The sequence below is a fragment of the Sinocyclocheilus anshuiensis genome, unplaced genomic scaffold (assembly GCF_001515605.1).
Source record: "Sinocyclocheilus anshuiensis isolate Anshui unplaced genomic scaffold, SAMN03320099.WGS_v1.1 scaffold1452, whole genome shotgun sequence".
In the NCBI taxonomy this organism is placed as follows: Eukaryota; Metazoa; Chordata; class Actinopteri; order Cypriniformes; family Cyprinidae; genus Sinocyclocheilus; species Sinocyclocheilus anshuiensis.
Window position 1 is genome coordinate 58,859 of NW_015544231.1, and position 18,676 is coordinate 77,534.

General features: G+C 38.8%; 1 protein-coding gene across 1 annotated transcript in view; it reads left to right on the top strand.

Annotated features, from left to right (window-relative positions):
* The window catches only part of LOC107697489 (transmembrane protein 200A), a 14,414-nt gene extending 1,358 nt beyond the window's left edge, over positions 1-13,056 (top strand). Inside the window, exon 2 of the mRNA XM_016498297.1 lies at positions 11,476-13,056. Within this exon, the coding sequence (XP_016353783.1) occupies positions 11,494-12,984 (1,491 nt within the window). The 5' untranslated portion in view covers positions 11,476-11,493 and the 3' untranslated portion in view covers positions 12,985-13,056. The remainder of the gene's footprint in view (positions 1-11,475) is intronic.
* The last annotated feature ends 5,620 nt before the right edge of the window (positions 13,057-18,676 follow it).

Consider the following 18,676-nt stretch of genomic DNA (forward strand, 5'->3'; position numbering starts at 1 on the left):
ATATACGCACACACACACTCACATACACACACACACACACACATACACACAGATCTGTGCTTATGAACAACAGATGATCGTGGGTAGTCATATATATTCATACAAGAATCTAGTCACCCTTAAGACAGTCTCCATTTATATATGAATTCTAACTCATAACAAAATGAAAAATATATAAATACACTTATACATATGCATATACAAGTGTAAATTTAGCGTACATATTATATAGAATGTTTTTGTAATAAAACAATGACAAACTGAAAAGATCTTTGGGTGTTTAGGGGAAGTGATAGAAACGTCTATTCCAGGGTTTAACACAGAAAGTCTCTTAGATGGAGGATTCTTTGCTAAATAAGTAACTGTTTTCTCTATTTTTTAACTAGTTTTTAAGCATGAAATGAAAATTGTCCCTGCTTACTTTCTTAATCCACGGTTTGAGGCTTCCTGTAGGATTCTGTTTAGCTGTTGTGATCATTTAGACAGCGCTACTGATGATAGCAGGCAGTGGAGGCTTTGTAAGAATTGCTGTTGGAGACAGCTACAGAAAGCTCAGGGCCATCATGAAGTTTCTCACCACCGTGGCGAGATCTGCTTGCCTAAAAAATGGCCCTGAGAAAGCTTAAGGAACCACTCAAATGTTACAGTACTACAACACGGCCAAAACAACAGCTCACTGGCAATTATTATATTAAGTGAAGTTTTGTTTTGCTGTGGAGTAACTGTGTATGCCTCTGTCCTAATTTCATTTCTTTGTTGGGGCGTAGCTCGACAATAAACCTGCAAGCTTTTACAGTATTTTGGCAGAAAACTGCTTCTCATTACAAAACTGGTTAAATGCTAGGCCTATATCTTTCTGTCCACAAAAATGTTTAAAATGAAATAAAGTTAATTTTGAAGTACTCAGAGCACCTGCAAAGTGTTAACTGTGAACTGAGCCACCCAAAACACTTTATTACAAGTCGCATCTTCAAACCTTGTGAACATTGTTTCATGCTGAGTTTAATGTGAAACACACCAGTACAGAAATACTTATGCCACTAGCCAATTTTTCATCTTTCATCTTCTCAGTCATAAAACCATTAGGGCTCATCTCTCAGTGCCGAGTGTTAACAGGCCCAAGGAATGGTTCATGTTTCTGCCTGGTTTTATGTTTTGCACAGAGTTGAGTGTTCTAGCCTTTCAAAGCAGGAATCTTGAACCCCGCTCATGGAGACACACTGTCCTGAAGAGTTTAACAAACCTGCCTGTACTTTTTAAAGAGGTCATGAAATGCATTTTTTTTGTTTCCTGAGAGTATTTTTTTAAATATCAAATCAGTCATAGTTTAGAAGTTTTTGCGCTCGCTTGAGGTGGTTTTTGACTTGTGAGAAAAAGGGTAAATGCGAATAATGGGAGATGGAAACGCATTTGCCGAATAAATTCTTCCATGCACATCAAAAAAGGCATGTGACTTTGCGCTAGGGGACGGCATAACTTGAGTAACCAGTGGACCGATTTCATTGCACAGCTTCTGAAATGTTGCTGTGGTCATTCTTACATACCCGAGCAAAGTCCGTCATCAAAGTATTTCTGTATTGTTGCCAGAACTGTCTACACAACTGCATTCCCAAACAGCAGCATCCACCTCCAAAAGCAATGACTGCATTTATTGTGTTTCATCTGCTCGCTCTGAGGCGCAAGTAATTTATTATATATGAAGATTATTATGTTCAGTGGGTTCTCCTACTTTTCTTAGTGATATTTAGTGCCAGTTAATTAGGAAGTGATGATTTTGTTCTCTTTGACTCGTTGGATAGAAACGGTGCTTATTCGCAAATGTTTTATGTGATAATCCAATTTTGCACATAAGTTAAATTTGCAACTTTGGATGCAAACCCAACTAGTGTGGAGTTGATAATTTAGTCACATAAATGCAGGGTTGAAGTTTTAAAGTATTGATTTTGAACATGAATTTGTACAGTTGTGTTTGACACATGCCACAGCTATGACTGCTTTTTAATATTTCACCTGACCAGCAGAGGACGATACAGAGATATTATACTCTTTTGAGCTCATTGTACAAATGTGGACCCCCTTGCACATCCATTGCTGCTATTCCAGCTTTGTTTTCTGTTATCATTGTCATTTTTCATTATCTTCAGCTACTATGGTTGTTATTCCTGTTTCACACTGCAAGTGGCACATATTTTTACTGTGTACCAAAAAACAAAACAAAAAAACATGGCGCTGATGCTGAACAACAAAGAGGATTGCCATGTAACAGTGCTGTTAAATTAAAATTTTAACTTGGAGTATTCTTTGAATTTTAGATGAAAAATGCACATTCAAGTACTAAAATTCTGCATGAAATTATCAGTGGTACCAAGATGTAGATGTGACAGTGTCCATCTCCTCGATTAAATTTCTGCCAAAAATGGCAATTAACAAAAGGTTTTTTGACTCTTGTCATTTATAACAAAGACGATACGAATATGCACATTAAGCTATTTTATTAAAACATACTGTTGATGAAAATTTTATGAGAAACAAGTAACACCACAAGATGTTAACAGTGTACTAACAATGTTTCTGAATAAGAAAAATCTAAAAAGAATTGATCAGTTGTTTTAAATAATCCAATGATGGATTGACCCACTTAAGCTGAAGCTGATCAATGATCACTCGTATCGTGCTTTGTTAGGGGGTTAATTAACTTAACCCAACACATCCTATACAAATGAGATGGATCTGACAGACAGATGGAAGGACAGTTTTCATGTTTTTGTTAGATGATGATGCATGTTTAAATGCATATGTAAAATGCTTGAATAATGTTTAATTTTGCATCTTCATGTCAACTGAATTATTATTTTTATCAACAAAAATGTAGAAAATAGAGTAAAACCAACTAAAACAATTAACTGAAAATATATGACACAATATTAACCAACATTAAAATATTTAAGGCAAAAGTTTATTTGTCTAAAACAAGTAATTGTGTTAAAATTAACATGAATTAAATCTTTTCACATTATCATTGTGCATTTTTGTAAAAAATTAAATGCACTTTTGTTAACAACAGCCAGGTTTGTTGTTTGGATTATATTTATTCGCTGTACCTCCTGTAGAGTGTTGATTTAAAAATATAGGAAAAAATCTAAAGATTTTATGATCTACTGCAATAATGACCTCAAGATGACTAAACGCATTTAAAATAAGGCAAAACAGGCATTAAAATAAGCGAAACAACCAAAAAAAACAAGATATTTTGTATTTTAACTCACCTTCTCAACAACCTTTTTTTCTTTGCAGAACCACTATACCCCACCGTCTTGGAAAACCTGAATATTAGAGAAAGCCTGATTTTCAAAACGTAATATAGCATTCTAATCTGGGGCAGGGAATGTGAGAATTGTTTAGTCTGTCATCCCTCCTCCATTGTGTGTGACGGACCTCTGGAAGACGAGAGCAGAATTTCTGCAAAAACAGTTGCTAGGTGTGACATTCCCTACAAAAACTGAGTAACAAGTCAACATTGCCTTTTATTAGCACCTCGTGAAATGCTCCTCAAAGTGCTTTCTTGTATCATAGTTCCTTTGTAGCTCTGAAAACCCATGCCTAAAATAAAATATCCGGGATAACGAGCGATGAATGTCTTTTTGCAGTCACATGTTTGAAGATTAGATGTTTGAAGCTGCTGATAAACACACAGGTAATTAGTAACGGCTCACAGAGAGTTAAAGCATTCTTTAGAGCAAAGTGCCCGTTTCCAGACTGTAGCATACAACAGATGACTGTTGGCTATGATCTCATAATGTGTGCTTTTGTTCTCATGTTTGTTTATATAATCTCCACCTCTTCTATCCTGAAGCTTCCAACTCTTTTAACATTTTGTGGATTCATGGCTTGGTTTCCTTTAGTAGAAAAATAATACTGTATAGATGGATGTTTGCTTAATACATCAAATCTTTCTTCAGTTTTTCTCTTATCTCCTCCCTAATGATTTTATAGTGGACTGACCATTTTATGTATTTATGAATTCATTTATTAGAAGAGGTTGGAAGACTCTTCTTGCTTTTATCGACATCCCTCTCCCCTCAATCTCTCTCTCTACCCCCTTCCACCGATATTTGATGAGTTTACCCAGAGTCAACATCAAAAGAGAAAAACACCAATACCTCTTCCTACTCTCTGTATGTGTGGGTGTGCTTGCTGGGTTCTAATTAGTTCCTGTCAACATTTAGCCATCATTTTGGTCATGACTTGCTTTGGCTGATTGATCGACCAAAGATAACCACTAGACGAAAGCTAATCTCTTATACGCCTGCAAACTTTTCGCTGTTTCATCCCATGAAATCTGAAAATAGACAAAGATAACCCAATCAAACAAATGAGACAAAAATATTTTCTTTTTCATTTATTTATTGAGAAAAATGATCCAGTGTTACATATCTGTGCGGTGCAAAAGTATGTGAATCTTTAGGATCAGCAGTTAATTTGAAGGTGAAATTAAGAGTCCATCTGTTCAGAGGTGTTTTCATTCAGTGAAATGATGATCAGGTGTCATTGCCTGCCCTGTTTTATTTAAAGAACAGTGATCTATCAAAGTCTGATCATGTTTGTGGAAGTGTAGGACCTCAGAAAAAGAGTTGCTGTTGCTCATCAGGCTAGAACAGGTTACAAAAACATCTCTAAAGAGTTTTGACTCCACAGATCCACAGTCAGGCAGATTGTGTACAAATGGAGGAAATTCAAGACCACTGTTACCCTCCCCAGGAGTGCTCCACCAACAAAGATTACTCCAAAAGCAAGACCTGTAATAGTCTGCAAGGTTGCAAAGGAACCCAGGGTAACTTCTAAACAACTAAAGGCCTTTCTCACATTGGCTAATGTTAATGTTCATGAGTCCACCATCAGGAGAACACTGAACAACCACGGTGTGCATGGTGCATCCAAAAAGAGCATTGTTGCCAGTCTGCAGCTTGCTAAAGATCATGCGGACAAGCCAGAGGGCTACTGGAGAAATGTTTTGTGGACAGATGAGACCAAAATATAACTTTTTGGTTTAAATGAGAAGCGTTATGTTTGAAGAAAAGCACACACTGTATTCCAGCATAAGAACCTCATCCCATCTGTGAAACATGGTGGTGGTAGTATCATGGTTTGGGCCTGTTTTGCTGCATCTGGACCAGGACAGCTTGCCATCATTGATGGAACAATTAATTCTGAATTATACCAGCATATTCTAAAGGAAAATGTCAGGACATCTGTCCATGAACTGAATTGAATATAAATTATTATTTAACAGCATAACCTGATAAAAAATAAACAATCTACAGATGCAGGTGGTTAGTGCCATTCAAGCAAAATGTTTGTGCATGAAAGCAGATCACCTTGAGATACAGGTGATAATGCTTTTAAACCAAACAACGGTAAATCTGATGTTGGTCAAGATTTTTGGTTGTTTGCTACAGTGATAGACAGCACATTCCTACTGCCTACTGCTTTTTGTTAGAAATCTGTATTTATTTTCTCATATTGTAGCTAGGGCTGGACGATATGGCCAAAATTTATATCACGATATATTTCTTAATTTCGGTCGATATGATATAATTCTGATATCGGTATGAACACTATTTATCTGAAATAGAAATCTTTTGTAACATTATAAATGCCTTTATCATCACTTTTGATCAATTTTAAGCATCCTTGCTAAATAAAAATATTAATTTCTTAATTTCTTTCCCCAAAAAAATAATAAAAATTATACTGAATGGAATAGTGTATAATGTTACAAAAGCTTTTTATTTCAGATAAATGCTGATCTTCGGATCTTTCTTTTCATCAAAGAATCCTGAAAAAAAATGTACTCAACTGTTTTAAATATTGATAATCAGCAAATCAGCATATTGGAATGATTTCTGAAGGATCATGTGACACTGACGACTGGAGTAATGATGCTGAAAATTTAGCTTTACATCACAGGAATAAATTACATTTTAAAATCTATTCAAATAGAAAACAATTTTAAATAGTAAAAATGCAGCCTGGGTGAGCAGAAGAGAATAAAAAAAAAAAAAACATTAAAAATCTTACTGTTCAGAAACTTTTGACTAGTAGTGTAGGCTGATTATTCTTATAGATTGAAACAAATGTGCTTCAGCCAGAAAAAAAGGGTATGAAAAGTGCTCAGAGTCGCTGCAGAAAAAAAAAAAAAAGAACAACGAAAACAAAAACTGGAAATGTTGCTGGAGACGGGTTTATTGAAAATGCAAACTGATTTTCTGCCAGCAGGAGGCGCTTTTAGAGTGATAAAACTAGCGGTTTCCCCGGTAACGGCTGTAATCAAATCAGCTCCGCTCATGAACGCTACTTTATCAGATCAAATGAAAATGCTATCGAAACTTTTCTGAAGACAGTCGGTTCCCTTCAGAGATACATTCATATAAATCACCCGCGCCGCGTTTTGATTTTGAAACGTGCAGTGCTCATGTTTATTCAACGAAGTCAAACGGCACAAATAAATCAATGTATGGGAAACACTGGTAATGTATATTGAAATATCGGAAATGTGTTAAAAAATCATATCACCGTTATTGAAAAAAATTATATCGCGATACATATTGATATTGAATTACTGTCCAGCCCTAATTGTAGCTACTGATCTAAATATATAGGTCATAAAAGGTTTTTTTTTACTTGTTGAAAAGTAAACATGTTTTATGCATGTAATGTGTTTTTTTCTTTCTCTTAATTTAAATTTTTACTGATGGTAATGGGAAAAAATTGCCTATGACACTGGAGCAGGACAGAATCTTATGGGAGCATGAATGAATAATCCTTGTAGACTTCTACTTATGGACTTTTGCAGGTGGGAGCGTGACATTGTGAAAGTTGTGGAAGGGAGTGAGACAAAATATGACATTTATCAGGAGCGGGCTAGAATCTTACGGTTGCAAAGAAATGTATCAGCTTACACATTCATTATACAGAATTCAACTGATGTGATGGTCAGTTGAGTCAGGAGTATGCGATAATATGTTGTGCTTCAAAATGCTTAGCCAAACTGCCAAAACTGAGCTCACAATAAAATAAAAAAATGCCTTTTAAAGATATCTTTTGGGCATTTTTGCTGTTGTTTAAAATGACAGGAACATGACCTCAAGCCAGGACTCAAACTCAGGTCAGCCAAAGAATTGCTGCATGATATGTCAGCGAGCTGCCCACAAGGCTGTATCTCCAACATAAATATGTGACCCTGGAGCACAAAATCAGTCTTAAGTAGCACGTGTATATCTGTAGCAATAGCTAAAAATACATTGTATGGGTCAAAATTATCGTTCCTCTTCAGGAACTCGAGCTGCGTCTAAATGCTATGGGAACACCTTCAGCATGACCACGCTCTGAATCACATGTGTAATCAGTCCAATGGATGGGCGAGACATCACGGGCGGGGTGACGTAGTGACCAGGACGCTTAAAAGCACGTGCGGTGGATACAGCGGCAGCTTTCTGTCATTCAGCAAGCACTCTGTGTGTGTGTCAGTCACTATCTGTTGTAAATCTTATTTAGTGTTGTTTGTCCACTTTAAGCTCCATTATGTCAAAACTTCAGTCAAAAGAAGCATTTGGGGGCGAGCAGGCAGCGTTCAGGCTGTGTGTTCCTCCCTGCCCACGCTATATTTTGGGAGGGGACACACACAGTTTGTGTGTTGTCTGCTTGGGAGCGAAGCACGCAGATTCAGCTCGCGAGGGCCGGCCCCCTCTGGGGAAGAGCGGTGTACACCGCATTACACGGTGCCCGTCTCTCCTCAGTGCCCTCAGGAGATCGGTCTGCCAACCCTGCCACTCACGGTGCTTCAGGGCGCAGCGGTCTCTGGCGAGCGCTTCTCTCAGTCACCGGATGGGAATGTAGCAGTACTAAGAGGCTCGCTACCTCTTCAGAGGTTTCTAGAGTAGCTAGTTCGGCCGTCCCCTGCCGGTTCGCCGCTTCAGGGCACCGACCTAGCCGCTCTAATTGCACCAGAGGCCAGTCTCGAGAGACTGGTTCCCTTACTAGGTCACCTGGCGGTGTGGGAGCACCTGCCAAGCGTGCCTAATTGGGTCTTGCCCCAAGCAGGCTCTGGTTATATCAGTCTAGTCTTCCTAGGAGATGACGCGGGTCTGAGGACCGTCGTTTTCAATAGGAGACTTCAGTTATGAGAGTCCTGAAGCATGGCTCAGGACCTCGGAGGGCAGGCCCCTCTGGGGAAGACCGGTGTACACCGCATTACACGGTGCCCGTCTCTCCTGAGTGCCCTCAGGAGATCGTTCTGCCAACCCTGCCGGTGCTACAGGGCGCAGAGGTCTCCGTGAGTGCTTCTCTCAGCTACCTCCCAGAATCATAGGGGTACTAAGAGGCTCGCTACCTCTACGGAGGTCACTAGAGCAGCTAGTTCGGCCGTCCCCTGCCGGTGCGCCACTTCAGGGCACCGAGCTAGCCGCTCTGATTACACCAGAGGTCAGTCTCGAGAGACTGATTCCCTTAGTAGACTATTTTGCAGTGTGGAAACTACTGCCAAATGTGTCTCAGTGGGTTCTGCACACTGTAGAGAGAGGCTACAGAATCCAGTTTGGTTCTCCTCCGCCTCCTTTCAACGGGGTCCTTCCCACCCTGGTGGGTCCCGAGCAGGCTCTGGTAATGGAACAAGAAGTAGATACTCTTTTGAGGAAGGAGGCCATCAAGGTGGTCCCTCCTCACGAAAGAGAGTCCGGGTTCTACAGCCGGTACTATACTATATAGTATACGGTACTATATAGTTCCAAAGAAGGATGGAGGGTTGCGATTTTAGATCTGCGTTAGTTAAACCGCTCAGTCATGCGACTGAAGTTCAGGATGCTCACACTCAAACAAGTCGTGTCTCAGATCAGGTCCAAGGACTGGATGCTTTTCCCCTGATTGGAGTTCTGGACAGGGTCCGTCTACTGCTAGTAGCCCCGTTCTGGCCGGGCCGAGTATGGTTCTCGGACCTGGTGTCTCTCCTCGACGGCTCTCCATGGGAGATTCCCGTCAGGAGGGATCTCCTCTCACAGGCGGAGGGCACGATATTCCACCCCCGCCCGGAGCTGTGGAAGTTATGGGTGTGGCCCCTGAGGGGGCACAACTCGTAGCTTCCGGTCTCTCAACTGAGGTTGTTGAGACCATCCTCCAATCCAGAGCTCCCTCTACGAGGAAACTGTATGCCCTGAAGTGGAAGCTTTTCACTTCTTGGTGCGGAGACCGCCAGCTCGACCCAGCTAACTGCCCGGTTTTGCACAGTTCTTAGTTGTTCTCAGTTCTCAGTTGTACTCCCCTCTCCGTTGGGGCACTCCTCACTGAAATTGGCCTTTGGGCGGGATGTCCCCGCCTACTTTGTCAGGTGCCTACCTGCATTCTGCGCCACTCCTGGCTCCTTTCTCTCCCTTTGGCTTTGCTCTTCCACACTAGGCAGGGATTTGTAAGTCTGGCGGCGTGGGCATACTCATTCCCATAGCGTTTCGACGCAGCTCAAGCTCCTGAAAGGGAACGTCTCCAGGAACATGGAGACGTTTCTAAGGGGAACGTCTCCAGGTTACGCATGTAACCATGATTACCCGAAGGGAACGAGACGCTGCGTCTCTTCATACTTCCGGCATCCCTGTGAGTGCTTACTTCATTTCCCAGAAGCTGCCGCTGTATCCACCGCACGTGCTTTTAAGCGTCCTGGTCACTACGTCACCCCGTCCCTGACGTCTCGCCCATCCATTGGACTAATAACACATGTGATTCAGAGCGTGGTCACGCTGAAGGCATTCCCATAGCGTTTCGACGCAGCATCTAGTTCCCTTCGAGGAACCATGGTTGCATGCGTAACCTGGAGACGTTTTTTCTTTTATGCTAAAAATCATTAAGATATTAGTAAAGATCATGTTCCATGAAGATATTTTGTAAATTTCCTACCGTAAATATATTAAAACTTAATTTTTGATTAGTAATATGCATTGCTAACAACTTCATTTGGACAACTTTAAAGGCAATTTTATTTTGATTTTTTTGCACCCTCAGATTCCAGATTTTCAAATAGTTGTATCTCGGCCAAATATTGTCCTATCATAACAAACCATACATCAATGGAAAGCTTATGTATTCTGCTTTCAGATAATGTATAAATCTCAATTTCGATAAATTGACCCTTATGACTGGTTTTGTGGTCCAGGGTCATGTATGTGGTTTAAGGGTTTACTTGCACATCAATAAATAGACAGCATAAAAAAATGGTGTAGGATTCCACATTGTATGTGTAGGATCTAGTGACCCTGCAGAGAGAAGAGCAGTGAGCCTCAGGGGGGATTTCTATCTGAAAACTGTTCATTAACATGCAGTATACCAATCTTTACAAATAAAAATGGCTTTCTGTGACCCAATAATTTAGGCTGTATTTGTGAAATTACACTTTTTTTGTTTACTTGCTCATTCCTAATGACAGACATAGCTCTAAGATTGAGATTATCCATTTTAGTAAATGGATACTTAATATATTTTAGATTTGAAAAGATAATTGATGTGTGTTGTTTTTGTTGTGTCCACATACTTGACTGCCCTTGGCTGTTAAAATCACATTGCCAGACTTTGCCTTGTACATATGCAGTTATTTTTGGCTAATGCTTCAGTGTTTTATTTATAGAGTTAAACTTTCAGAGGAAAATGTCATCATTAATTTCAAACTAGCATTTACAGTGGTAGAGGGATCAAGACATGGTGAGATATTCTTTAACGAATCTCCATGTTAAGAGTTGTCTTACATTTCAATATTGATTCTTTTTTTTTTCTCATGTACTTCATAATTGTGACCCTGGAGCACAAAAGCAGTCATAAGTAGGACAGGTATATTTGTAGCAATAGCCAACAATACATTGGTATGGGTCAAAATTATCGATTTTTCTTTTATGCTAAAAATCATTAGGATATTAAGTAAAGATTATGTTCCATGAAGATATTTTGTAAATTTTCTACCGTAAATATATCAAAACTAAATTTTTGATTAGTAATATGCATTGCTAAGAACTTCATTTGGACAACTTTAAAGGCGATTTTCTCAATATTTTTATTTTTTGCACGCTCAGATTCCAGATTTTCAAATAGTTGTATCTTGGCCAAATATTGTCCTATACATACCATACATCAATGGAAAGCTTATGTATTCAACTTTCAGATAATGTGTAAATCTCAATTTCGATAAATTGACCCTTATGACTGGTTTTGTGGTCCAGGGTCACAATTATGCAACTATCATGACTTTATTTTGCTTGCTCAGTGTACAAACCATGACAAAGGTAACAACATTATGCTGTGATCTGAAAACATTTAAAAGCCTTTAGACCGGTAATCAGTGAACAAATTTCCCCAACACCCAAAGCTTGACGTAGAGATCAAAGATGAGACGCTTGAGTCAAGCCTCCAGCTTACTTTAACACTTGTTTATTCCTTTATTTGCAGGCTTATATTGCCGTAGCAATGATTGCAACAGGTGGGGTGATCACGGGACTCGCTGCATTAAAAAGACAAGACTCCACCCGCTCTCAGTATCATCTGCCAACCCAGAGCCCCACCCCTGCACCTGAGAAGAAATGCACTAAGCGCAAACCCAGAGCTGATGTGGTGGTGGTGAGAGGGAAGATCAGACTGTATTCGGCCTCGGGATTCTTCCTGGTTTTGGGAGTGCTGATCCTCCTGGCAGGCATTGCAATGGCTGTTCTAGGATACTGGCCTCATAAGGACCACCAGAAGGCACCAGAAAGCAAGTTGTCCGTGAACAATACGAAGGTTGGCCGAGAGCAAGTGGGCTCCATTGCGCAATTCTTGGAGCAGCACCTGCATTCAGAGAAGATGAAAATGTTGGGTCCTTTCACAATGGGAATTGGGATTTTTATCTTCATCTGTGCTAATGCCATTTTACACGAGAACAGGGATCGCGAGACAAAGATCATCCACATGAGGGACATGTACTCGACAGTCATAGATATTCACAGCCTGCGGATTAAGGAGCAGAAGTGTACAAACGGGGCCTACATGGGTCCCTATGCGGACACAGAGATCCGTTCCTTTGGTCTGGACAGTCAGTTTGCCTCACGGCTCGCAGCAAACACGCTAATGTCCTTCTCCGGTCTCGATGGGGACCTCCGATTCTCCCACAGGACCGGCTCGGCTGAGGATGACGAGGGTCTAATGAGCGAGGCCAGAGGCGGATTAGGCCTGTTGTCGCCTACCTACAAAGACCGCTCTGAATGCATCTTTGGTTTCCAGGATGAGGGCATTCGTCGGTGGGAGGACAAACGTGGAGCTCTTAAGAAATGCCAAACGCGCTCCATCGTTTCATCTTCCATCAGCGCCTTCACGTTGCCCGTCATCAAACTCAACAACTGCGTCATCAACGAGCCTGACATCGACAGCATCATGGAGGACTTAGAGCCGAACAGGGTCCATTCCAGACCTCCGTCAATGGAATCATTAACAGTCCCTGTTCCCGACGTCGCCAAAGCTTTCAAGCCTCCGGGTGTCCACCTGCTCCGGAGCAACTCAGCCACTGAATCCCCAAGCTCTGCATCGTCCCATTCCTCACTGTCTCCTGGATCCACCAGCGGTAGGTTCCTTTCCCCGGGAGCGGCTCGTAACTTTGGCTCCAATAGCTCCCTCCACATGTTGTCAGCCCATTCCAAATCTCTGGATTTAGAGCGAGGGTCCACAATGCTGACTGTCCAGCCTGAACAGAGGAAACACCCGAGCTGGCCCAGATTGGACCGCAGTAATAGTAAAGGATACACCAAACTGGAGAACAAAGAGGACCCTATGGACAGGCTAATAGTGCCCCCGGTGGCCGTGAAGAAGGACTACACTAAAAAGGAGAAACTTCTTATGATCTCCAGGTCTCACAATAACTTGAGCTTCGAGCATGATGAGTTTATGAGCAGCTGTCTGAAGAGAGGCACCTCAGAGACTAGATTTTAAAACTGAGCTAAGGCCCTATTTATAAAGCATGCATACGCACAGATTTGATCTTAGAGTGTGTGTATGCTTAAAACCCCGCCAACGCTCATATTTGTAAAAACGGTCTTTGATGTGGAAAAGTGCTTAGCGTCACGTCAGGGTCTGAGCAGACGCACACACTTTTTCTTTTTGGAGTACTGCAGGTTTTTGGAAATGTAAGCTGTTCTTGCAGCTCGCTGTTCTAAATTAAATAATTTGGATGATGACTGCGATCTTTTACATGTTAATGACATTAATTAGGAGTCGTTTACAAGGCAGAGAGCTGAAACCATTCAGTTGTGCGCAAGTTCAATATCATTTGCGATTCATAGATTTCACATCTGAAAGAGAGGCGTACGTGCGTTTTCTGCACGTACGTTCATTCTATGAATCACATGTACGCATATTTGAGAGATGATCGTAAGATCAAATTTAGGATGGTTTCTGAGCAACATTTTATAAATGAGGCACCTGGTCTCAAATGTCAACCCAGTGGCTTTTGGCATTCACGATCTGCCTGCAATACAGAAAACAGTTCTTTCTGGGGTTTTTTTTAATTAAGGCCCTTGAAAGCTCAGTTATGCTGCTTTTTATGCTGCAGAATGGGTAACACTTTAATTTGATGGCCCCTTTTGAACATTTTGTTGACAATAAGTAACGTTGCACCTACATGTCAACTCTCTTTAGAGTATTAATAGACTGTCTGCTTAATATCGTCTAACTCTTTATTGTGTTCTCCCTACAGACATTCAACTGACTATAAGTAACTTTGCAAGTACATGTCAACTTATTCTAAACCTAACCCTACCAGTCTACTAATACTCTACTAACACTCTGAGAGTTTGTAGATACAGTATGTAGGTACAATGTTACTTAAGCCAACAGAATGTGTTGGGGACCATTAAAATAAAGGGAAACCGCAGAATGATATTTTACCATGAATTTGAAATACAAAAGTGAGCCGAAACGGTAAATAAAATTATGGGTACGGCAAACAATTTGGTAACTAACAGGTTAGTGAAACTTGTTCAGATGTGTTTGTAGTGTTTTTGTTAACATTCAGACAGGATCTATTGTCTGTTTGAGTACAGTATGTGTGTTGTACCAGCACTGCTAGTTATTTTACTTTAAATAATTTATTGTTTAAAACACGGATATTTTTGAAGAGAACTCATCTATGTATAATTTATCTATTTCTCAGAATAAACACAACCTTTCCAGATATTGCTGTCCTGTTTTGTGTTAATGTCATGTTTGTTGCACACTATTTAATCATAATCATAATTTCCTGTACCAGTAACTAGGTTTATTATATCAGACTCATATTAATGGGATAGCTCACCAAAAAAATTATAATTCTGTAATCATTTACTCATTATCACATTCTTCACAGTCTGTATGCTGTTTCTTTCTTCTGTGGAATTTTCACACAGCTCTTTTCCAGACAACAACAGTTTGTAGTTACATTGTAAATCTCAGAAATTAATTACCAGAAAAATTAGTCAAGGAATTAATATAAAGTAGTCAATGCAACTCATTTGCTATATTCCAAGTCTTCTGATGTCATACAATAGCTTTATGTGATAAACTGAAACTAATATTTTCACATTTGCTGATAATAAGCTCTGAAATCTTATTCACATTCACAAAATTTGGAATTTGGACTACTTTTATGATATTTTAACGTGCATATGTTGTCCTTTTTAAAAGAAAAATACCTGTATAAAGATTTCTCAGACTTCATCCTTTTGTGATTCTCTGAAAAAAGTGTACCGGTTTGGAATAACATCAGGGTAAATAATAAGAGAATCTTCTGTCTTGTTTAAGTCACATGGCCTGTTCTAACTGCTAAAATGTAAAAATGTAACTAAATGTTTGTGCAACTCTGGTAATCTACAGTATACTACCATGAAGAAACACGACCTCTCTGAAAGAGAGATTTAACACTAAATACAGTGTGTGCATAATTATTAAGCATGTTGATATTCTGATCATATTTATTTTTCCAAGCACATTTTACCAATTCCAAACCACATCAATCTTAATAACTACTATTAATTTTGTATTTAATCATTTATAAGTGATATATAATTGTCCATGAAGGCTGGAAGTGGAAAAACTCCTTATATTCAGGTGTACATAATTATTAGGCATGTTTTCTTTTACAAATAAAGGTTGTAACTCAGACTGAAAAGTAAAAAATTATTAAATCTCCATGAGGAATATTCAAAACTAATACAATACAGAAATTGCAAAGTTAAGGCATGACCAATGGACAGCAAAATGCCAATTGGGTCAGCGGGGTCAGAAAAAAAACAAGTGGAGAAGAAAAGAGACTTGTTAACTGCAAAATAATTAAGAATCAATGTGAAGAATTAGGAGTAAAACCATCAGGAAACATTTAGTCTCCAGCGCCACCATTTTCCAGAACTGCAACCTTCCTTTTTTATCTAGAAAAGAAAACGTGCCTAATAATTATGCACTTTTCACTTCCAGCCTTCATAGACAGTTATATATATCACTTATAAATGATTAAATACAAAATTAATAGTAGTTATTAAGATTGATGTGGTTTGGAATTTAACTCTAATCACCCTAGTGGTGACTTCAAACAAAACAATTATCATTACTGCAACATTGAATTAAATTTATTACCTTTTATGCAGCTGACAGCAACCTTTCACACAATTTGAGGTATACAATGAATCAATATATTTGTTTCTTGGGAATACAGTCTATGGTTCCTCCATTGTTAGTGCACAATGAAGGGAAATATGATTATTTCTATTTGTGTGAATTAATGTACTGTGTTATGAAACAAAATGACCAAACTCCATTTCTAAGTAAAAATTCTGAATATGGTATTTGATTAAACTGCATGTCACCAAAAAGTCACATGTGGTTTTAACCTGTAGCTTTTTATTCTTTAACTATATGCTACGACAATGCTGCCTTTGTGTAGTCCCGTGTTCAGTGCTAGTCATCCCATAAGTCACTCTAAAAGACCAAACAGCAGCCCCTCAAATATATAGCAAATCACAACAACATGTACTAGCCTACTTTTGAGAATACAGGCTATTGTTTATAAATTTACTATAATAAAAAAACAACAACAAAACAATCTGACGTTATCAACTCTAAATTCCTTGCACACTTACGTTTCCCAACAGTAACTGTCATTGTGAAAGTGCCTGGTGAGAGCAGTGAGCAGCACTCGTGTGTTAGTCCGGGGAAACTCTTGGAGCATCATGGGAAGCGCTGCCAAATTCTGCTCCCAGTCAGTGAAGATCCGTCTGGAGTAATACGACCAGTCAGGGTGTGACTGACAATTCACTCCATCCTGTTTCCATGGAAATCAAAGAATACTCCATATTACAGCTCATGTTTGGTTATATTCTCCAGGATGGTTATATTATCCAGGATTTGATTAAACTGCATGTCACAAAAAAATTATTTAACCTATACGCTCCCACAATGCTGTCTTTGTGTAGTCCCGTGTTCAGTGCTGGTCATCCCATAAGTCACTCTAAAAGACCAAACAGCAGCCCCTAAAATATATAGCAAATCACAACAACATGTACTAGCTTACTTTTGAGAATACAGGCTGAGAATACCACCAATGTTTAAACATTTTTATTACTGGATGTCAGTGCATCATAACATGATAGATTTACTGTGGTGTTATGTGTTCACATTTAATATTCTGCACCAATATCCAGCAAACTCCCTAGAAACAATTGTAATAATGGATTCTAAAGTTATACGATTTTAGTTATAAGACACTGAATTTAAACATCTTTTTTGTAAAGCTTCTTTCAAACAGGGTGAATTGTGAAAAGTGCTATTTAAATAAATTTGACCTGATGTAAAATTTGTAGCATTAGGGTTCTCCAGGACCATAAGAAATGTAATATATATTTCTTAAATATATACATGTACGTGTGTATTTATATATGCATATAAATATACACAGCACACACACATATATTATGTAAAGACAAACTTTTATTTTGGAAGCAATTAATCATGATTAATTGATTTTACAGCCCTAATTACAAATACTTTAATTTTATTTAGTGTATTTTCTTTTTATTGTTGTGTGAACACGGTCAACTTCCAGATTGAAAAAAGTGGCAAATTTGCTATCAAATACCATGTATCATCAAACAAATCTACATCCAAGAGTGACAGCAAGAAATAATATGAATGAAATAATAATTAGCAGAAAAAAATAAATGTCATTAACATTCCTTTAATGTTACCCTTTGACGTTTTTTCTGTTATAACTACAATAACAGAGATAATTAGCAGCGTCTCTTGGAGAGAAGAACCTTTGTTTGCTTGCGTGCCTCATTAAGGTCCTGTCGTACCAACACCCACTGTGACTGGGGTTACAGAATCTCACCATAGCAACAAAAGAACCCCTGCTACTAACAGAGTGACGTCAAAAGCCCCTCACAATGGAAACACCAGCTGCAAAGGACAACTTGGACATCTGGACTGTCTTCAGGAATCATCGCTGTGAAATATTGTCTCATTTCATACTATTCATTCCTAGTAGAAATTCGGTATTTGTGGTAAATTTTATATATAATCATCTGGTTGTGATATGTATACATACTGTACATTCAAGTCTGCATCTGTTTGTGATGACTCTCAAAAATTATACAATATTTTCTAAAAACCAACAGAGTCTACGCTATGAAAATAATATTAAACCATATCTTTCCTGAAAATGGTAAAAAAAAAAAAAAAAAAAGGTCTCATATTAGAGCATATGCAAGAATGTTTTTATCATGGTGCACTGTTTAACCTGACAAATTTTGTAGACTGAATGAATTATGTGACACCAAAAGCAGTATTGCATGACAAAAGCAGCTATTTTAATGCATTTCATACACAGAAAGATAAAAGCCACTTGTTAACAGAAATTATAATAGTCAGCACTTTATTTAATGCAGACTATTGTAAACTCAAAACTGATTTTGTGCATAAAATTCACAAAAGTTATTTCCATCAATTTAAGGTGAATGTACTTTTAATTTCATGAACAGAAAAACCACTGAAATCCCATAACATATACAGGTACTCAGTTTGTTATATTTGTATATTTAACATAAATTCCCAAAATGACTGTTGCCATATTTATGTTTGTGTTGAGAATTTTTAGCACCAGTCACTGTCACAGTGTCTAGTTGGTGTGCCCATGTATAGCCACCAGAGGGCACACTTCTTAGTTTTGTTTGTTTCTCTAGACTTCAGTTCCCATCACCCTTTGCTTTGACTATCAAGTCTCATTACATTCAGCTGTGTCTCATTTACCTTGTTAACTCATCCACATATAAGCCCGGTTTTCTTTGTCTTTGGTTGCTGGTTTATTGTTTACTGTTACGTGTTTTCTGTTGCTCTGTTTTTGCCCTGATGTGGATTATTAGAGATGAGCAGAGGAAGCCTTGTGAAGCATTTGAGGCTTTTTCCTGATTATACCAAAAAAAGATTCAAAGCCTCAAAGCCATAGCAGTGACATCTAGTGGTCAGCTGCAATTATAGCAGCCATTTTCAAATGATTCACACATCTTGTTGATTCCAGTTTCAACACAAAAGCAATACTCAGCAATAGCAGCTGTGTCTTCATTCTGAAAATAATTGTCCACACATGAAAGTGTTACTATGT